General features: G+C 54.9%; 3 protein-coding genes across 3 annotated transcripts; all 3 read right to left on the bottom strand.

Annotated features, from left to right (window-relative positions):
• Positions 1–1,091: 1,091 nt before the first annotated feature.
• Positions 1,092–3,388, bottom strand: LOC309974202 (protein S100-A5; the record flags this gene model as incomplete). The annotated part of the gene is made up of 3 exons (XM_082858675.1): positions 1,092–1,157; positions 1,551–1,628; positions 3,248–3,388. 3 exons carry the CDS (start codon positions 3,386–3,388, stop codon positions 1,092–1,094), a joined length of 285 nt encoding a protein of 94 aa, XP_082714801.1.
• Positions 3,389–6,704: 3,316 nt separating this feature from the next.
• LOC309979121 (protein S100-A4) lies at positions 6,705–9,200 on the bottom strand. The gene is made up of 3 exons (XM_082865744.1): positions 9,169–9,200; positions 8,075–8,230; positions 6,705–7,003 (listed from the first exon to the last, which is right to left on the bottom strand). The coding sequence occupies exons 2-3, from the start codon at positions 8,213–8,215 to the stop codon at positions 6,839–6,841; spliced, it is 306 nt and encodes a 101-aa protein (XP_082721870.1). The 5' UTR covers positions 8,216–8,230; positions 9,169–9,200; the 3' UTR covers positions 6,705–6,838.
• On the bottom strand, positions 8,522–11,896 carry S100A3 (S100 calcium binding protein A3; the record flags this gene model as incomplete). Its single annotated transcript, XM_082858663.1, has 4 exons — positions 8,522–8,614; positions 10,963–10,983; positions 11,093–11,278; positions 11,759–11,896. 4 exons carry the CDS (start codon positions 11,894–11,896, stop codon positions 8,522–8,524), a joined length of 438 nt encoding a protein of 145 aa, XP_082714789.1.
• Between the last annotated feature and the right edge of the window lie 9,473 nt (positions 11,897–21,369).

Below are 21,369 nucleotides of genomic sequence, written 5' to 3'. Positions count from 1 at the left end.
GGGCGCCGAGGGGAGACCGCGGCCAGCCCAGTGACCTCGAGCTCCCACCTAATCTCCGAAACTCAGTTTGCCCCCCGTCGCGATGTGACAAGAGGAGGAGGCGGAGAGCCGGGCAGTGTCAGAGTGTGTGTGTGTGTGTGTGTGTAGCGGGAAGGGCGGGGAGAAGGGTGCCGCTCCCCGGCGCCGGGGGAAACGGGGGCGAACCCTAGATGAAGGACGGGGAGCAGCCAGTGGTCTACAGGGTACGATTTAAAGGACACCTAGAACACACATCCCCCCAGGGAAAAATACCACCACCCTCGATCCCTTCCCCCATCCCCCCACCTGAATTCCACCCGCAGCCTCTTGCCCATTAAAGTGCACACACACACCAGAGTCAAGCCCTGTAAGTGTCATTGGTTATTTACCCTCCAATGCAAAGCCCGTCAGGTCCTCTCCCAAGAAGGGATTTTGATACGGGGAGGGAGGTGGGGAGAGCAGAAAGCCCTGGATCCCAGAGATGATGGTAGGGCTTGTTGCTGGGGGGGAAACGGAGGAGAAGGAAAGGGGGCCGGTGTGGAGGTCAAGGCCAGACTCCCCCTTCTTACCAGTGTCCTCAGTGGGGGCCTCCTGTGAGCTGGTGGCAAGTCAGAGTGGCCTGTCCACCACTGCCCTCGGACCGCATCCCAGCCACCCCCAGTGTCCTCACTCTCAGAGCACTTTCCCCCTTAGCTTTCTCTGCATATTTGCAGCATTCCCTGGAGGCAAGCAAAAGCCTGGCCCCACTTCCTCATTTTCCTGGAGGGCCAAACTAAGCCTGGATAAGATTAGTCACGTCTGCACTGAAGAACAGGAAGTGGGGTGGAAACCCAGAACGTGAACACCCAGAGGCTGCCCAACCACTTAAGGAGAAGCTCTGCCTGGTCCCACCCCACCCCCAGCCAAGGTGGACAAGAATGTTCCAAACCAGCCCTGGACACCTGGACTCAAAAACCTTTATTTCCTCTGCTGGAAGGGAAGGCTGAAGCAGGGTCCATCTGGGAGGGAGAGGAAGGCAAGGGGCCGCGGAGGGTCTGTGAGAGGAGCTGCAGGGGTCAGGGGCCAGGGCCCAGTCATTGGTTGTCTGCCAGGAAGAAGTCGTTGTAGGCCACGCACAGCGTGGTCGGGAACACCGAGTACTCCTTTTTTTGTTTGCTTTTTTGTTGGTTTTTTTAATAAATTTGTTTATTCATTTATTTATTTTTGGCTGCGATGGGTCTTCATTGCTGCGCACAGGCTTTCTCTAGTTGTGGCGAGTGGGGGCTACTCTTCATCGCGGTGCGCAGGCTTCTCATTGTGGTGGCTTCTCTTGTTGCAGAGCACAGGCTCTAGGCACGCGGGCTTCAGTAGTTGTGGCACACGGCTCAGTAGTTGTGGCTCGTGGACTCTAGAGAGCAGGCTCAGTAGTTGTGGCGCCCAGACTTAGTTGCTCTGCGGCATGTGGGATCTTCCAGGACCATGGTTCAAACCCATGTCCCCTGCATTGGCAGATGGATTCTTAACCACTGCGCCACCAGGGAAGTCCCCGAGTACTCCTTGAAGTCGATCTCCTGGTCGCTGTTCTTGTCCAAGCTCTTCATCAGGTCATCGATGCTGCTCTCCTTCATCTTCTTCGAGGGCCCAGGTAGAGAGACAGGTCAGCCACCCCTCCCAGCCCTGCCCTGACCCCTGGGAAGGCAGCCTCAGGCTGATCCCCAGGTGAGTCAGCAGCGGAGCATCTCAACCCCCAGAGTCTCCCCCCAGGCCACACCCAGCACAGGGTGCCACCAGGCAGAGCTCAGTGACCTGACTCCTGAATCGGAATAAATTACAAGAGGAAGGCTAGGGCAGCCCCCTTCCCCTCGACACTTTCTACCACCCAGAGAGATAATAAGCTAGATTTCATACAACACCTAATAGAGACGGCTTGGTGACTGTGTGGCACTAAGCGAGATCCAAGCCTTATCCCGTGTCTGCAGGACAGCTGCATGGAGCGAGTGCCTGGCACCCAGTCCTCTTCCTTGTCTGGTCCCCTGCCCAACCAGCCCAGCTCCACCAAGAGGATGGAGACAGCACCCTCAGGGGGAACAGGAAGAAAATACAGACACATCCTGCCCTCTCCCCTTCACTGCCCTCACCTCCAACTTTTCCACAGGAGACAGGACTTCGGGACATAGAGGTGGAAACAGCGTCTCTGTGACGCCACCCTTGTCCCCAGTCTGGGCTCCTGTTATAGCCAGGCCCTCCCCAGGGCCTCTGTCCCCTTGTAGTTAACCCTGCTGGACCCATGGCCCCTCCCTCTGTCCTCATTAACTCCAGAATGCAGAGAGCTTGGCAGGAAGGCCAGAGGGGAGGCCTGGTGACACCCACGCCTGCTTTGGTCCCCTGTCCACAGGGACACACTAGGTGGAGCTTCTCTCTGGGGAGGCCCACTCGGGTTCAAGATGCGACAGGAGAGGCCCACAGGCTGATTTTAAAGGATCGAGGGAGGTTGATACATGGGCCCGGGCTGGAATTCCAGCCTCGCACTAGCTGGGTGTCCTCAGACAAGTTATATCACATATCTGAGCCTCAATTTATTTTTTAACTGTAATAATAACATAATGAATACCTTATAGGCCTTTCCCTTTGTCAGTTGCCTCCCTCCCACCATCTCCATCTGGTAAGAATCTATTCTTCCCCCTTCCAAACTGTGTTCACAAACTAGTAGAAGGATCCTTTTGGTTCCCATGTCAGCACCAGCTGAGAGCCCCAGACGTGCCGGGTACATGGAGGAGAGAGCCAGGTGGGGGCCCTGCCCTTGAGCTGTGCACAGCTGACCTGGACCCCTGAATCACCTCGCCCACCCCCACTCCATCCCTTGCACAGCCTCCACAGCTGTGAGAGCCGCGCCTCAACATGGAAGTTTCCTTGATCTCCTTCTCTAAACCTTCGTGCACGCTGAGGTCCACCCTCCAGACACTGCCCGTCTCCATTCCCAGTGAGACCTGACTCATCCCCAGGCGCGGCCCAAGATGTTCACCCTCTTCCTTGGGTCTCTGTCTGTACCCTTTGGCCATCCTGTCCTTGCTGAGGCTAGTGTACCCTGCGGGTAGGTGTGTATCCCCTCACGCTGGGCCTCCCACCTCATGCTGGGAAGCCCTCGGGGGTGGCATCAGTGCTTCCTCTTTTTTTCCGTCCCCTCCCCCACGGTGCCCACAGAGCATGGAGCACTGGGACTCTGGGGTGCAGGGGAGGGACCGACACCTACCTCACCAAGACACAGGTCTTTCTCAATCAGTTCCTTCAGCTCCTTCCTACTCAGAGTCAGTTTGCTGCCCTCTCTCCCTGAATATTTATGGAAAGTGGTGACCACAGTGGTCAGGGCCTTCTCCAAAGACGTCTCCAGCATGGTGTGCAGTTCTGGGGGCTGAAGGGAAAGGAAAAGATCCCATTGCCCAGGAAGCTGGACCTTCTGCTTCCCCCCAGCACTAGCCCACCTCCAAGCCTCTCCCTCAAGGACCAGCTACTGGAACCCACGATGAGATCAAAATCTACCAAGTGGACCCCAATGTCTCAGGACAGGTTGTAGTGAGAACCAAGGAGCAGTGAGACTGACCAGGCCGGAAGGACACTGCACACTCTCCCGCTTAGGAGATGTTGAAAAAGGGGTCTAGGGACAGAGGGGTGACAGGATGGCCTCCCCAAAAGAAGAACTGGTGACAGAGGGTGGAGCCAGTGAAAGGTCAGCATTTTCTCCCTGCCCGGTCCATCTTGGGCACTCATTTTCCAGAGGCCGTCCTCACCCAAGTCACCCTCCTCGGCCCGGGTCCCTGAATCACCTAATATCAGGGAGTGTCCCATTATAGAAGTGGGGGACAGGGCAAAGAGAGAGTCCAGGGGTTGGAGGAGGCTGGGGCTAGAACTGGAAGGTAAGATCTCAACAGGAAGTCGGGGAGGGGTGCCAGGACTTGTCCAGCTGGTCACCAGCCTCTGGCCCAGAGAACTGTACATACACACCAGCCACGAGGCAGTGAAGGGGGTGGGCCTGTTGAAACCTCCAGGGTCATTCTGAGAGCTGGATCCAGAGGTTGGGTCTGAATGGGGCCCCCCAGTCCATCAGCACAGCCACACCCGCCCAAGAGAAGAAGCAGCTGGAGCTCTTGTGACTCAGCTTGGAAACCACTTCCCTCTTAGGCAGGAAGGAGCCAACACCCAAGAACCTGGGGGCTACAGGTAAATCTGTGTTGAGTCCGGAGCAAGGAAAGGAGGAAGAAGCTGCTGCCTCTTACCTACAGACCAAAGCCCACCTGACGATTCTTGAACTGGACCTGAAATTCATCTCTTACCACCCCAAACCCTCAGCCTCTCCCCACTGCCAGGAGACTCAACCAGGACCACAGTGGAAGGCGAGGCCTCCGGGCATCTGCAGCAGCATCCTGGCTGGTTCTGATCCCCACCTCCACCCCCAGGGCCACGATTCCAAATACTCTGCCCTCTTCTCTCCAAACACGTGCCCACTCATCGGGCCCGGCCTTCCTTGGCGGAGGTCACCAGAGCTAGTCACCCTGTGGCCTCATCGCCCAGCTTTCCCCACCATATAAATGAGCAGGGAGATGAGACGGAAGGACTCCAAGGAAGGAGAGAGCCAGAGAACTCACGCAGCAGAAGCAGGCTCCCTCCCACTGGTCTCTGACTTTAATTCCCTTGCTCCAGTCCCCAGGGAACCAGGGAAGAGAGAGGGCCAATAAGAAGGGGCCGGAGACAAGGAGGCCCAGGTCAGAGCCTCCTGGGACACAGGTGGGGAGAAACCCCCTCTGCCAATCTCACCTTCCTTGTTTCCAAAAAAGGATGGGACGGGGGGGGCACACTGAGTTTACCATGGCACACATGTCTTCAGTCCTGGAAGCTTTGTTTTCCCAACCAAAAACCAGAACTCACCATCTGATGGGTCAACAGCCAGGCTTCCTGGAAAGGATATTCAGGAGGTACAGGACAAATGCAGGGTGTCCACCCATACCCTAGGCCACTCTCCGCATTGGGGCCCTCCCACCCACTCCAAAAGCAGAACAGACATCTCAAGATGGGAGTCAGTGGGGGAAGATGTTTCCTGCCAAGGGCATAGTCAAGGTCATCAGCAAGCATGGAGCCTAAGATTTTTAAAAGGCTTTTCAATGAATGATTTCTTCTAAACCTCACTCATCACCATGGGAAAGAATTGTCAGAGACTCTTGGAGTGGAGAACTGAGAATCAGGGACTGAGGCAGAGATCAGGGAAGGATAGGGCTGGGTGATGGGGTAGAGGCTGTGGACTGTAGGGAACTGGTTCAGGGTGCAGAAATGACCAGGGTGGGGATCAGGGAGAGTTGCTTGTATCCTAGGAGAGACTCAGACATTGTTCTACCACCAACCAGTCCAAGTATGAGAACAGAATGGAGTTAGGGGCTTAGCACCTATTGCTGCTGCAGCCCCACCCTAGCCTGCCTGGGTGGTCCCCGCTGCCCCCCACTCCACTCCCACCCCCAGCTGCCAAGGTAGAGAGGCAGCAGGGACTGGTCACTAAGCAACAGGAGTTTCCGAAGTAGGAGGAGGCCCAGGGGAGGGCACTCCGTGGAAGATGGGCAGACTGGGGCTGGGGGGAGGGAGAAGGGGGAAGTGGCAACTCTTTCCTGGATCAAAATTCTACCCAAGTCTCTATAGTCACACTCTGAGGGAACATCTGAGTCACCCACCCCACTCCTCTGAAACTTGAGACAAAAAACACAATGTGATGAGAAGGAAAGGGGAAAGCTAGAAAAGTCAAGGGAACCAGACCTTCCCTGCCTCTGGACCTGCCCTCTACTCACCTCTTCCTTGAAGATCCCTGTACCACCCAGGCATGACCTGGAAACTAACCACAATCCCACCCACTGCAGGCTAGAACTGTTGGCTTCAACCTAAGGAGAACTAATACCATGCCTGATATTTTCTGGGGGGAAAAAAAATCTCAACTTCATTTATCGGATTCCTATGCCTGGAATTTTGTCTCCAAAACTATGGTCACCTCCCACCACCTCCCGCCCTCCCACCCCAGCCACTATCCTTCCCTCATCCCTCCCAAGATCCTTTGTCCTCCTCTGTTGGAGCATGACTGCTAACTGGTAATGAATCCCATCCTAGGGCCCCTGGGACAGAGATGGGAGTTAGGGAAGGATGATATTCTCATGCTGTGGTTTCTCTTCCTCCACATCACCTCCCTGATCTGACTGTGGAATGGTAGGATTCATCCATCCCTGGGCTTTGAAGCCAGGGCACTGGAAGGGGTGGCAGGCAGCACCTGGGCCGTAAATGTCAGGACTGAGCCTTCCTCCCCATCCCACTCTGGCCTCACTACTTCCTCCCCATGACTCAGCCCTTCCCCCACCAGCCCCAGGGCACCCACACTCCATTCCGGACCCCAACCAGGAGCAGATGTGATCTTCGATCCCATCCCAGCCTCACTCAGAGGTCCTGCCGGAGGCAATGTTGGGGAGGTGGGATGGTTGAGTGCCCTGGCTAAGATCCTACCGTTCCAAGCCTCTGGGGGTCCCTTTCCCTGCCTTCCGCCCCATCCACAGTCAACTCTGTCCCCCACACATGTGCACAGTCACCCACATCCATCTCCCACCTTCTCTGGTCTGCTCTCCACTTGCCACAAAACCACAGCTCAACTCCCAGCGCCCCCAGAGTCTCTCAGACCATCAGCCTCATAGCTTTCAAGAATCTTTATTGAACTTGTTTAGTATCGTGCTCACATCTGGAGGAGCCAGTGTGAGGCGCTGTGCCCACCGCCAACAGGGAAGACCCCAGCTGGCAGGCCCCACCCCGCACATCTGAGGAGACTTCATTTCTTCCGGGGTTGCTTATCAGGGCAGCCTTCGAAGAACTCGTTGCACATCATGGCGATGCAGGACAGGAAGACGCAGTACTCCTGGAAGTCCACCTCGTTGTCCTTGTTGCTGTCTAGGTTGCTCATCAGCTTCTGGAATGCAGCTTCATCTGTCTTTTTCTGCAGGAAGAAGAGGCTGCAGGTAGAAACTAGAAGTCGGGGCCGGGCAGGGCGGGTGTGGGAGTGGCCAGAGCTAGGACTAGACCAGGTTTGCACCTCCAGATGGGAGCCCAAGAAGGCTTAGCCACTCCTTGGGGGGCCCAGCTTTGGACCTCTAGCCCTGGGGGCTAGGCTAGGGCTGGAGGAAGGCCACCCCTCAGACAAAGAAGTCTTGAGTACCTGGGTACAACTGGATAAAGGGGACCACAGCATCTTCTGCCAAGGTCATTTTAAGAATCCAATTAGACAATGGTCATGAAAGCAATGTATAAACTACACAAAGGTTGATATGGATGGCATCTGTGATCACTCACGGGGAGTCTGTAGGTGTATGAGGGTCTCCATAACTGTGTCTTCACATCCACAAGCCAAACAGAAACTCAAAAATGGTTTGGGGTTGGGGGGATAAATTAGGAATATGGGATTAACAGATACACACTACTATATATAAAATAGATAAGCAACAAGGATTTACTGTATAACATAGGGAACTATATTCAATATATTGTAATAACCTATAATGGAAAAGAATCTGAAAAAATATATATGTGTATATATAACTGAATCACTTTGCTGTACACCTGAAACTAACACAACATTGTAAATTAACTATACTTCAATTTAAAAAAAAAAAAGAAGACACACAATTTTCATGCAATCGTAAAAAAAAAAATTGTTCATTGCTGTAGTGATGGCAAGCGTCGGAACGCCCTGGCTCATGGATCTCGGCTTTACACACTGACTACCTTGGGAAGTTACGTAGCCTCTCTGAGCTTCAGTTTACCTCCAGTTAAGTTGTGCAAACACCTGGCAGAGTCTGACCCGTAGCCTACCGGCTTGTTCTCAGCCATCTTTCTGCAGAGAACCAGGAAGTGAGCAGTGGGTACTCACTGTGCTTCCACCCCAGGCAATCAGAGCAAGCTCTCTGCCCCGACTTGCCCGTCTCAGCAAGATGGCTGATCGACAGCTATAGATGCCAGCTGTAGCTAATGCTTCGCAGAAAACAGGTGCCTCCCAGGCTGTATCACTCACCCCCAAGAAGCTGGGCAGCTCCCGGGTCAACAGCTCCTTCAGCTCAGACTTGTTGAGCTTGAACTTGTCACCCTCCTTGCCTGAGTACTTGTGGAAGGTGGACACCATCACATCGAGGGCCTTCTCCAGGGGGCACGCCATGCCGGCAGTCAGGATCTGGGGGCAGGGTCACAGAGACACCCTAATTTTCCCCACCCCACCCCCGGCTATGTATTCAGAATGCCCACCCCAATCCCATCCCTCAGGGAGCACTTGGTGCTCCCACCATAGAGGCAGCCCAAAAAGTGGGGCTCGGCTCCTGGCGGATGGGCGTGCACAATGGGAAATCCGTGCTTGGGGCAGCGAACCCCTGCAGGGCCCGGGGCACAGGCTCTGCGTTTTGGACAGCCAGCTCCACAAGAGCGCTTTCTTCACCCCTCACGCGGTCCATTCACTCCCACGCTCAGTCTACAGCAGCCCCACCCCAGCCCATTCTTCTCCCTCCAAGCGTTGGGCTGGGTCGTTGGGCTGGGCGAGGCTGCTGGCAGCCTGCCCAGGGCCCTGTAGCGGAAAAAACCAGTGGCCTAGCGCCTAGCGTGGGGAGGCGCAGGGTGAGGTGGCAGGGGCACAGATGCAGGAGGGATGGGGACGTCACCCTCCCTTGGGTCACGCTGCTGTGTGCAGGGCAGAGCCTCCTAGGACACAACCAGACAAAAGCCCGCCGTCGCCCTCTGCCTTCACTGTGCTTCCTACACCCCGTGAGTGTGCACGCACAGGCTAGGGCAACCCAGCAAACACAAGCCAACATGCATACCCCCCAGTCACACGCACCCCAAAACATGCTACAGCAACAACGCGTGCAAGCCCCAGAACCACAGGACGGCTCCGATAGCTCCCCTCAGCCACCTGCACACTTTTTGTTTTTTCTCTCTTGCATGCACATACACGTGCACGTGCACACACACACATCCCTCCCCAGAGCCTCCACACTGGAATCTCACATCTGGACCCACTTAGCACATCTGGCCCCCACCAGCCTCCCCTTCTCCTGCCCCAGCCTCGGCCTGACACCCCTTGCACACCACTTGCGTGCCAGCCATGCGACCGCAACTCACCAGGCCAAGACAGAAGTGCCGAAGAGAGAGGGTTGGAGAGAGAGGAAGAGTGGGGGAAGCCCTGCAGTCTGACCTATTTATACCCCTGGCCAGGCCCTGCCCATGTCGTGGGATGGAGAAGAGCGGGAGACAGCCCTCCTATCCTGGGCCTATGTGGTAACGGCTACGGGTCCCTCCACCAGCCAGCCTGGAAACCCAGCTTCCTGCTCTGGGCACGCACACATGGACAATGGGAGAGCCCCAGTGGGCACAGGCAGGGGCCTCAGTGGGTGGGTGTGCGCAGCTCAGATTGAGTTTTAGGGAGCTGGGGGAAGGGCAGGCTGTGCCTGGGGCATGAGGGACAGGGAGGGAGCGTTCCCACTAGGCAGCCGGCATAAAGGAAAGGGGATTAAGGGGTGGGGGGTGACAGGTGGGAGGTGGTCCTGGAATGGGGTTGCCCTGGAACGCAGGGAGGGGACCCCAGGTTCAGTGCTGGGGACAGCTCACACTGCCCTTCTCCCCTCCCAAGGGAGCTTTCTACCATGCTGAGTGAGGCCCAGGACAGGAGCTGGGGGGTCTGGGAGGGGGAACAGGCTAACACCCAAAGGAGGCGTCGGGACCCCCAGAGACACATCTGTGGAGAAAGGACCTGGATGATGGAGTGATGGAATGGGGAGGGGGCGTCAGGCCTCGGGACTCAGGGATCGACTGACGGGACCACGAGCACATGGGAAAGAGGAGGGTGTCAGGAGGGGGATTTAGAGTTAGGATGGGCATCAGGAATGAAGAGGGCAGGTTGCGGTGGAAAGTTAGAGGTGATAACAGCACAGAATGGGGGAGGCAGGGGTCAGGAGAACCTCTCAGGGTAAGGTATGAACTCAGGGATTGAGAGAGGTTCAGGAGAGGGGATATGAAGCCCCTCAGGTGGCTGTGGCTTCAGGGAGGGGGTCGGCCTGCAGGTCTCCCCTTCCCCCTCCAATGTAGGGCACCCCCTACATCAGGGAGAAACACCCTAGTTGGACCTCAGACACCCTAATCCTATTAGTACTGCACTCTGGGCTCCCACAGCCCCAGGCAGGGAACAGACCCACCCCCTCCACTACGGCCCTCCCCTCCCCTCAGAACATCCTGTCCAGTGGACTGAGTTCCGTACCCTCTCACCCTCCTAGACAGCCCAAGGGAGCTTCTTTTTTTAAAAAACGATATTTATTTACTTATTTATTTATTTAGGCTGCGCCGGGTCTTAGTTGCGGCACGCGGGATCTAGCTCCCTGACCAGGGATCAAACCCAGGGCCCCTGCATTGGGGGTGCGAAGTCTTAACCACTGGACCACCAGCGAAGTCCCCAAGGGAGCTTCTCCTTCAGAGACACCCCAGAGAGAGAGAGAGAGAGAGAGACCCCCACACACACCAGCCTCCCATGGACATTGTTCCCGTGTTGACCCCACCCCCTCCTGCAGGACGTTAAGACCATTTCATTTCCGCGAGGTCTGAAAGTGCCCTTAGCCTCCTGTCCTCCAGTGGAAAAGGCCAGAGGGGAGTGAAGCCTCAGCGGGACTCTGTTCCCAGGCCCCGGCTGTCCTCTCAGAAGAACCAAACCGAGCCAAGGGATGCCAGTTCTTTATTAGGAGCAAAATAGGCCCTTTCCCACCGTGGTCTCCTTCCCTCACACACGCTGCTGGGCCTTGACAGCCTTCGTCCATCATGGGCCACAGTGGGGAGTCAGCGGCTGGCTGTTCTACAGGTCACTGGCTGTGGTCCCGGGGAAGGTCCCCTCACATCTCCTAGACTCATGGGTAAAAGGGGTTAACATACCCGGGGCAAACCTGGGAGATTCTAGAGGGAGGGGACAAAGGAGGGGGGAGGGGGAGGGGGGAGAGCTGACATGCCCGGGATGACCTCAGGGCAGAGATGGAGCAGGTCCGGAGCAGACCCAGACCGCTACCCTCCGATGGCAGCCCCGCCCATTACTGGGAGCAATGGGGCCCAGGGCGCAGTTCTTGAAGTACTCACGGCAGCAGGCCCAGGGGCAGGCAAGCAGGCACGTGTACTCCACAAAGTCCACCTCGCGATCCTTGCTGGTGTCCAGGACACTCATGAACTTATTGTGGTCACACTCCCGAAGCTCTGTCTGTGCAGGGCGGGGATGGCAGGGTGAGGAGTGCAGAACAGCCTGGTGCGCACATCCCGCTTCCCTCTCTCCCCTCCTGTGGGGTCCCAGCCATCCCAACCCACACCCCTCTGGGGGCCAACCTCGGCCTCCCTGTTCTGACCATTCACCGGTGTCAATCTCCCTCCCAAATCCTCTCTCTCAGATCATTTACAGAGCACCTACTACTTGCTACTGAGTGCCAACCCTGTGTCAGGGGTTCTTCACAGAGCCCTCACTCAGTCCTCCCAACAGCCAGGCCAGGCAGCCCTTGAGATGTTCATCCTCCCACTTTGCGGATGAGGAAACTGAGATTCCTGCTGTGCCCGTCTCCCTCCCAGCATCCCCTCCCCACAGTCTAGCTTCCACCCCCTTGCTGTCCAATGCTCAGAGCTCGTCTCCAGGTGTCTCTTTGCGGAATCCGAGCAGTGCTTCCCATGAGGACTCATCCCAGGTGCTCACCGGGGTCCAGGTGGGCAGCTCCTTCTCTAGCAGTTCCTTGAGCTCTGCCTGGCAGAGTTTTACTTGTCTCCAACAGGGCCCTGAATATTCCTGGAAGGTGCACACAATAGCAGCCACGGCCTGCTCCAGAGGCGCCATCGTTACTGTCACAGAAGAACAAGGGTGTGACTCACGGCAGAGGCCGAGTCAGACCCCCTGCTCAACTTTGCCCTCCATGCGTCCCAGGGAATGCACCCAGACCTGACTTAACCCCCTGCAGCCTTCCCACCCCACAAGCTCCCCCTCCTCTGAGCAGCCCTCCCTGACTACACCAGCCCCTCCTCATTTATTTCCCGACTGCCCCCCTATTTCTGGACAGAGGCCTTATTTGCCCAACCTCACTGCAAACTCCTCAGGGAGAGGTGCCCACCCTTTACCTGCACCCCGCACCCTGGGGGTCCCTGAGGACTCCCTGATTCTCTCCAGCTTTTCTCATCTGACGCCCAGTCCAGCTCTGTGGCACCCTCTGAGACACAGCCCCCTGGCCCTAGAAGCCTCATCGCCCTCAGAACTCCTGCACAAGGGAGCACCCTTGCCCCATGCTCCCGGCCTCAGGCCCTTGGCGAAGCTGGACCTTCTCAGGGAGAGTCAGGTCTCAGAAGAACCTCCACCGCCTCACCACGACCCCATCACCATCCCTCCTGCGCTGAACTCAGGGAAGCTGCAACCAAAGGAAAATCTGCCGCGACGCTCTATGCCTCTGACTAGCTGTGCAGCGGGAGATGAGCCATTTACCCTGTCTGGGTCTCAGGTGCCTTATCTGTAAAATAGGGTTACTCCCCCCTCAAAGGCCTAGTCAGGGACCTGAACCAGTTGGTCTCTGGAGACAGCGAGCTCAGGTATGTACCAATCTGTAATCTGCTCTCCCTGAGGCCATCCCCCTGACCTCTGGGGCTCTTGAGACAGAAGGCTCTGCAGAGGGGTACCCCATTCTGTTAGAGGGGAAGCGCTTCCCAGAATTGCTCACTCACCCCCATTCCACAGGCCCCTCCCACCGCCCTTCTGGGAGATGCCTCCAGCCTGGAAAAATCCTAAGGCAGCCAGGAAGGCATGTGTTGTTTCCATGTGAGCCCAGTGACTCACTCCTGGTGCCCCCAGGGGACAGGAGTCCTGCAGCACGAGGCAGCCTGGGCCAAGGCCCTCTCCCTAATGATTTACTCTCTGCCAGGCCCTGTAGATGGTCAGGGTTGAGAGGGAGGAAGAATGGGGTTAAGTGCTGCCTGGGGTCTAACGCTTTGTGACAGCCCAGGATTGGAGTAGGGTTCCGGGTTCCCAGGAGAGGAAAGGGCCGTGATCGCAGGGAATAGGGAACCTCAGAGGGGCCGAGCTGCCCTTCTGGGCTCCTGCCAGCCTGCCTGGCGCCACCACTGTTGCTTTGTCAGAAGCTCGGTGCCTGGAGACTGGAGGGAATCCTCTCTTCCCCACAGCCCTGGCCCATCTCAACCCGTTGGCAGGAAGGGAAGGTGTGGGCGAAGGGGGAGCTGACTGAGGGCAACAGCAGCATTCTAAGCCCATTGCCCCGACCCCTCCACCAGACCTCAGCTCTGCACACCCCCAAACCCAGGTTCCCCAGCAGCCCCTCACTGTACCAGGGAACCCCTGAACCCATCGTATCTGACTTCCTTCACCTCATCAGTCCCTGCTGTGGTCATCCCTCTGCCCCCAAAAGCCCAGACCCTGGGCCAGGAGACAGACCTGGAGCTGCCGGACACCCAGGACAGGACCTAAGCAGCCGGCACTCACCACAGGTGTTGGCGTTTCAGCTGGAGGAGCCTAGAGACAGGGCATCCCTACGTGTAGCCTCCCGAGGAAGGAAGGGAGCAGTTATGGGGGGCCCAAGTAGGTCAAGCTGAGGATGCCCCCAGGGGCTCCCCTGCCTCCTTCCCTGGCAACCCATATTACAGACCCCACCCGCCCACCTTGCCATGCACCCATCAAAGGCCCCGTCTGGGCTGCAGACACCACCACCTCGTCATTTTCCCTCTGCCCTCCCCCAGAGCTGGATCTGGGCACAGTCTCCTACCCATCTCCTTCCAGCCTGGTTAGAGAAGACAGGTCATTCATCACAGCCATCCCCTATGTCTTCACCCTGAAAAGGCACCCCAGAAGAAGACAAAGTGGGGACACACTTTCACCTCAGCCCTGGAGAATCCCTCTGCCAGAGGGGATCTTGGCGTGCCCCTGGTTAAGCACCCTCATTTACGGTGAGAGCTCGGAGCCTGTGAGACACCCTCGCTGACTGATCTCCAGATCGATGGTCCTTGGATGCTTTGGGCAGAGAACTGCTTGCTTCCCTGGGAAGGTCACCCGTAGGATGTCTCTGAGGCCCGGGAGGAAGGTGTGCTGCTCCTAGGGGCGCTTCCAGAAGTCTAGGCTGTGTTCTCCTGGTGCCCCTCCTCCTCCCCTAGTTCAGACTCACACCAGGGTGGCCTGGAGCTCGAGCTCCTAAGGCCTGTTTCCTGTCCTCCGTGGCTCCATTCAGCACCAAGGCCAAGTTCCCTGCACTCCCGTGGGGTGGGGGTAGATTTCCTCTGGTTTTGGGCGTAAGCGTGTAGCCCTTTGGGGTCTCAGCGTTATGTGGGGTGTCCCCCTTGCCTCCCCTCCTCAAGCGAGCCCCTCCTCCCTCCACACTCTGTCAAAGCCAAAGGTCACTGTGGCTCAGTTTGGCCAATGTTCTCAGGGCATGAGGGGCCCCAGTGCCCCACTCACTTCCTGCAGTCTGCTTCCGCTAAGATTTTGATCCCATTCCTTAATGCCTTGTGAGCTCGTCAACGCTTTGAAAAAGATGCTTTTATTCTACCCAGCACTTTTTGTTTTCTTTTTAGCCGGAGCTGACACAGACCACCATGTTGCCAGAAAGGGAAATCTCTTCGCATCACTTCTCCCGCCCTCATCCCTGGGCCTGAGAGACCCCTCCCCACTTCACAGAAAGGGAACCCAAGACCAGAAGAGTGTGGGAAGGGGAAGAGGAGTCAACCCCCAGGCCTCTGAAGAAGCCCTAATACTTGTGGGGCAGCCAGAGAGCTCATGACACCTTGGCCTCTTCCCAGGCCCCCTGCCCCCGAACCTCAACTGTGCCATCCCCTCCCCGAAGACTCAGCCCCTGTGGGTGACGGGAGCGAACAGTGGGGGGGGGGCAGGGAAGGGAGGGCTGTGATTAACCCTGTTTTCTAGGCAAGGAATTATGGGGAGTAGGGGACAGAAGCAGAGGCCAGAGTGGACCAGCAATTCATTCAGTTCTAGGTCAAGCCCTTGTTCCCACCTGTGACATCCCATCTCTGCCAATAGCCACCTCCCTTAAGCAGGTCACCTCACCTCTCTGGGCCTCATTTTCCTCACCTGCCAATGACCAAGGAGAATAATGGTCATCAGTTCATAGGATTGCCGTGAGGCTTAAAGGGCTTTCTATGTACAAAGCTCATAGATAAATAGTGCCGGCACATGGTAAGGGCATAAATGTTAACTGAGAGGTAGGTAACTTGGCCAAGTCACACAACTAATTTGTGGCAGGGTGAGAGCCATTCATTTTTCATGTGAAGATTTAGAGGCGCCTGTCCTAAGCATTGGAGGTACAGCCATAAACAAAACAGACAAAAGCCAAGCTCTGTAGAGAGGACCATCTAATGCACACAACAGACGGTAACAAGTAAATAAATGTATGATAGACCAGCGACATAAATGCTAGGAAGAACAATGAAGCAGGGCTAAGGGGGAAAAATGGTGGTGGGGCCTGGGGTACTTTATATGCATGGTCAGGGAAGGGCTGGGCAGCCTATTCCCAGCCTGAGTCCTTATCCCCCAGCCTTTCCTGTTTCGAAGCCTGGCCACGCCCCTCTGGGATGCCTCACTTTTGTTTGCCACTGGGAGAGGGTCCGACTGAGGTGGGGTGCAGGGAAGGCAGGAGCTCCCCCAGGGAGGCAACAGTTGAGGGGCGGGTGGGTGGACGGAGAGGTCTGGGTGCAGGCGCTTTGGGGCTGGAGGACCGTCGTGGGAAGAACCCTGACTGGACCCTCATTCCAAGATCCACCACCCTCTTGCCTCCACCCCGAGCATGTCCTTTACCTTGTTTGGGCCTTAATTTTTTGCCTCCAAAATGGATTTGGAAGATTCCTACCCTGAGACTCCGATGTGAAAGTGCTTTGTATCACTTGCTGGTCCTGTGGATGGTGTCAGGGCAGAGGTCTCGGAGTCTAACTCAACAGCCACAGGCTAAGTCCCCTCGATGGGGGCAGCAGGGAGAGAACCAAGCCTCCTCCCCCACCTAACCCCCAGGTCATTTTGTCCAGCCTTCTGCATCCCCACAGGCTAGAGGCAGAGCTGCAGCCTTTCTTATCTTGCTTTCCCAAGTTGTTCTTACAGGGATTGGAATCTTCCTGCCCTGCTGGGAGTTCTTCGCCAGCATCTACCCTGAATTCCCCAAATGCACACGACACTAGCCGCCCCTCCAAGGCCCAGACAGGGAGCATCCTCTTCCTTTCCCACCCTCTGCTGTCCACACTGTCCACTTGATTCTCTACCTGGGAGTGGAGCTCAACACCCTTGGCCTCTCACTCGTGCTGCTCCACTGCAGATGGAGAGCTGACTACAGAGAAGTGTGCCCCAAGTGGAAGGTAAGGGTCTCTCCCCAACAGGAGCAGCATGAGGGAGGGAGGGTGGGAGCAGATGCTCTCTGACCCGGCAGGACTGTCCCTCTCTCTCCCGTCCTCTCTCCCTGCCTCTGTCCCCCACTATCACCGCCATCACCTTACAAAAGCCTCTGGGAAACCACCTTGCGCCATGAAAGTCAGTGTCTGGTTCTGCACCTCAGGGAGAAATAAGATGAAGTGTCTTAGAGCGTCTGGACGTTCATGTGCTTGTGCCAAAAGGACCTGGACTCGAGGGACAGGGTGACACCACCCCAATCTCATAGCCCCATGGGGGTCAATGAACCTCGTCACACTGATTCATCTCCTTTCTCATCATCTGAGCCCAAGGTAGGGAGAGGGAGGGAGGGGGTATTTGATTACTGAGGCTGGAGCCAGGGAGGCCTTTGCTACAGAATTAGGGGATGGGGGTGGGGAGGGGATCTGAACTGGGATCAAGGAGAGCCTGTGGGGCTTAGACCTACAGGCTCTCCTTGGTCTTTTGAGGACCAAGTCAATGCCTGACTGCCCATTTCCCGGATGGGAGCACTGAGTTAGAGGGGAGTAAAGATGGGAGCATGGGGAGCCCTATTTCAGTCACTCCCCTGCCTCAGAATCCACCTTTGCCTTCAGTCTCTCTTTTCTTGGAGGGTCAACAGATTGCAGGGATAGACCCAAAAGAACAAAGAGCAAAGTGACAGTAGGACACTATGGGAGGTGACATATGGATCCCTGAGGCTCTCCTCCCCGCCGCAGTTCCGGGAGGAAGTGAGAGAGAATCCGGCCAGCGGGCCTTTGAACAGCACCATTTTCTGGACCCTCCTCATCTCTGCCTCAGCAGGAAGATTTGCAGGAAGGGGCAGGATGAGGGAAGATTATTGAGACCAGCTAAGAAAGTCACATGTTTGTTAGTCTGTCAAATATACAGAACGAAATTAGTCCCATCGGGTGCTTAGCCAGCCGGTGAAAGCTCCAGAGGCAGCCAGCCCATGCCAGTATCCACCAGCCAGAACAGCCCCAGAACCTGGGCCTGAGCCCCTGCGGAAGCCGGGATCCACTGTGAGCAAACAGACTACAGTCGCGCAATCACCAGCAAGTGGACCCACTTCCCCGTGGATTCAGGATTGAGACACCAAGAGCGTCTGGACTCTGCCCAGCCAGGTCCCCTTCATCTCCAAGGCTTTGGAGGAAGGGGAGGAAGGCCCAAGCTGCCACCCCCGTGTCCCAGAGGGGTGAGGCCCTTTCTTACAACCTGGGTCAAGTCCCAACACTACTCATTTAACTTCTCCCAGCCCCTATTTCCTCCTCTGTGAAATGCAGAAACTAATAACACATCCCTCATCCAAGTGCTGTGAGGATTCAATGAGATGATGCTAGAACAGGCCTAGCAGAGAGCCTGGCCGGAGGGAATGCTCCCTGAATGGCAGATGCTGCTTCCTCTGGGTTTCCTTATCCGTAAAAAGGGCCTAATGATAGCCCTATTGGGGGTTACCATGAGGCTGAAGTGACAGTGAGCGTGAAAGAAGCTTTGGCAACTGCTGTGGAAATGTTAATTACCATTATGATGAGTCCCTGACCTATATTCACCGGATCCTTTTCCTATAGGATATTAGGAAAGTGGGCCTCTCTCTTTTCATTGCTAGGGCCTGCCCAGCCTTGCCTCATCAGCCCCAGACATGCAGTTGGAACAGTGAGAATAAGCAGTGTGTCCCAGAACCTTCTCACTCCTTTCTGTCTTTGGGGAGCTCTTTTCTGAGCTACTCTGTAAGCAGTTCCCAAGCATCAGAGCTTCCCAGGGAAGTAAGAAAAGAAAGAAAACAATTCAGAAAAATATTGTCTATTGCTTGTCTGCTATCCATCCCCCCCCTTTCCTTATTATTAAAACCTTTTTTCTTTTCTTTCAAAGTGTCAACATGCCCAGCTAAAAATACTTGGTCACAGCCATATTACATAGTTAAGGCCAAAGAGACGTAAGTAGAAATCTTTGGAGAGAGTATTTCTTGTATAATAAAAAGGCAAAGTCTCTTGAGGAAAAGCTTTCTGCACCCTATACTTCCTCTGTCTCTTAGCCTGGAACATGGACAGTGAGACCTGGAGGTAGAGCAGCCATCTTGTGATCATGAAGCAACATGCATGAGGGAAAAGGCATACATGCTGTAGATTACAGAGCAAAAAAATAGGTGTCATATGACATCTCTGGGCCCCTGAACCAACCTTGAATTAACCCTGAACTGCCTGTCTCAGATGTCTTGTTATGTAAGACAATTAAAGCCACTGTTAGTCAGGTGATCTGCAACTCAAAGCTTAATAAATTCATAAAGCGGAGTCCTCAAACAAAAGAATCTAAAATGTGGAATTGGGGGCTTCCCTGGTGGCGCAGTGGTTGAGAGTCCACCTGCCGATGCAGGGGACACGGGTTCGTGCCCCAGTCCGGGAAGATCCCACATCCTGCGGAGCGGCTGGGCCCGTGAGCCATGGCCGCTGAGCCTGCGCGTCCAGAGCCTGTTCTCCGCAATGGGAGAGGCCACAGCAGTGGGAGGCCTGCGTACTGAGAAAAATAAAATAAAATAAAATAAAATGTGGAATTGACTAAGTGGAGGAGGGAAGAAAGTGAGATATGAGGACCCAATATGTGCAGGCTGAAAGTCAAGGACGTTTGTTATGAAATGACAAAATATTTAGTCACATTGTCCCCTGATATATCTTGGGATGCAGACCAAATGGAAACCTAGGTGTAGTGATAGAGGAAGTGGTAGGAAAAGCTTAGAAAATCAGCATGAGTTGGCTCCATGAATCTTTCATCAAAGACCTGAAAGAGAAAGAGGCTTCTATTACAAAAACCTAAAGCAGGTGTTACTGGCTTTGGGACAAAGCCATGGGTGAAAGGTAGAAGGATCTCAAGAAGATTGCTAGTAATAATTTGAAGGGCAGTGAGGAAATTGTTACTGGAGACTGAAGAAAAGGCAACCCCTATTTTGTAGTGGTGGAATGTCTGGAAACACTATTATCCATGGTAACGTGGAAAATAGAAAGATTACATAATGAACGCATGGATGGGCTAAGGAGATTTTTGGACAGAATACTGAAAATGCCAATTGGCTTCTTCTGGCTGCCTATGGTAAAATATGAGAAGAAAGAGATGAACTAAAGAAGGAACTCTTCAATTCTGAGTGGAATTTAGAGGAAATATAGAGGGCCCAGGACAGTCTTTCCAGGCAGCAAATGGCTCTCAAAGTAATAAATGGCTCTCAAAGTAATAAATGGCCTCAGGGCAAAGATCAAATCCATGGCCATGTCAACAAAAAGGGCCTCAGGGGTAAGATAAAGTCAAAGATGAGATCTTTCATGGAAACTTCAAAAAGAGTAAAGGGCAATTCTCAGATCTCAGATAGACAACGCGGCTTCTAGGGACTTCCCTGGTGGCGCAGTGGTTAAGAATCTGCTTGCCAATTCAGGGGGACACAGGTTCAATCCCTGGTCTGGGAAGATCCCACATGCTGCGGAGCAACTAAGCCTGTGCACTACAACTACTGAGCCCGCACGCCCTACAGCTCATGCGTCGCAACTACTGAGCCCGTGTGCTGCAATTACTGAAGGCCGCATGCCTAGAGCCCGTGCTACGCAACACGGGAAGCCACTGCAATGAGTAAGCCCGTGAACCACAACGAAGAGTAGCCCGCACTTGCCACAACTAGAGAAAGCCCATGCACAACAACAAAGACCCAATGCAGCCAAAAACAAAAACAAAAAAAAACACCAATAAGGCTTCTAATAATTTTAGCAGTGTGTCTCTTTCAGGCAAGAGGGCCTTTAAGAATCATAAGGGCATTTTCTAACAGCTCTCTACCTCTAAGGTACAGAGGGCCAGTCTCAAAGAAATTTGTAGATATTTTTTTTGTCTAATTAAGTGAATTATAAGTTGATACACAGGAAGCCCACAACATTTTTAAAGGCATTATATCATCTTGGACTGAAAGGGATAGAGACAGCTCAAAACAAAAGAAGCTTTGAGGGGCTTCCCTGGTGGCGCAGTGGTTGAGAGTCTGCCTGCTGATGCAGGGGACACGGGTTCGTGCCCCGGTCCGGGAAGATCCCACATGCCGCGGAGCGGCTGGGCCCATGAGCCTGTGCGTCCGGAGCCTGTGCTCCACAACGGGAGAGGCCACAACAGTGAGAGGCCCGCGTACCGCAAAAAAAAAAAAAAGAAAGAAAGAAAAAAGAAAGAAGCTTTGAGTCTTTGAGCCAGCCAGGTGACAGGGCATCACTGAGCAATTAAAATATTGTCAGCAAGCAAAAGAGTTTACTGAGTATAAAACTAAAATAGGTAGAGAGTCCTCCTGGCCCCAAGAAACCCATGGAGGGAACCACGAGCTCTACATCAGGACTGTGCTGGGGAGCCCTGGAAGAAGTCGTTGCACATGATAGTGTCGAGGACGAGGGAGAGAGCATACCCCTGGAAGTCCACCTCCTGGTCTCTGTGCTTATCCAGATCACCCATCATCCTCTTCAGGCCCTCCTCAACCACCTTCTTCTAAAAGTGAGAGACAAGGGGGTTATCACCAGGCTGCTCTCACGGGTCAGAGCCCAGCTCTCCCTCCACACTGGGCAGCCAGGTATGTGGTGGGCAGGGAGCCCCTGGGAGCCACTAGGAGGCCCGGTGAGTGAGGACAGAGAGAAGTGCATCAGTGGGGGTCTCCGGCGCTCCCTGCTGGGAGTGGGGAGCACGCCAGGCATTCCCTAGGCGCAGGATCAGCTCTACTCCCCACAGGAGCCCAGCAAGGTGGGCATTACCCCCAGTTTGCTGAGGAGGAAACTAAAGCTTTCTGAAGCCACCACCACTCCCCATCACCAGAAAAGTGAATTCAAAAAAGATGGACTCTTTTTTATACCAGACAAAATGAAACCAAATTAGAAAAGTGTGACCAAAACAATTTTTTTAAAGAAAGAAGG

Source organism: Leucopleurus acutus (assembly GCF_964270905.1).
Source record: "Leucopleurus acutus genome assembly, chromosome: 2".
In the NCBI taxonomy this organism is placed as follows: domain Eukaryota; kingdom Metazoa; phylum Chordata; class Mammalia; order Artiodactyla; family Delphinidae; genus Leucopleurus; species Leucopleurus acutus.
The sequence above is the reverse complement of the archived record's forward strand: the minus strand, read 5'-3'. Positions and strand labels throughout refer to the sequence as shown.

What these genes read in the sequence shown, in the direction of transcription:
- LOC309979121 (XM_082865744.1), bottom strand. Translation starts at nt 8,215, where the DNA reads ATGGCGTGCCCCCTGGAGAAGGCCCTCGATGTGATGGTGTCCACCTTC. An exon ending in AGCTGCCCAGCTTCTTGGGG is followed by an intron (nt 7,004 to 8,074) that starts GTGAGTGATACA and finishes TTCTTCCTGCAG; the next exon opens with AAAAAGACAGATGAAGCTGC.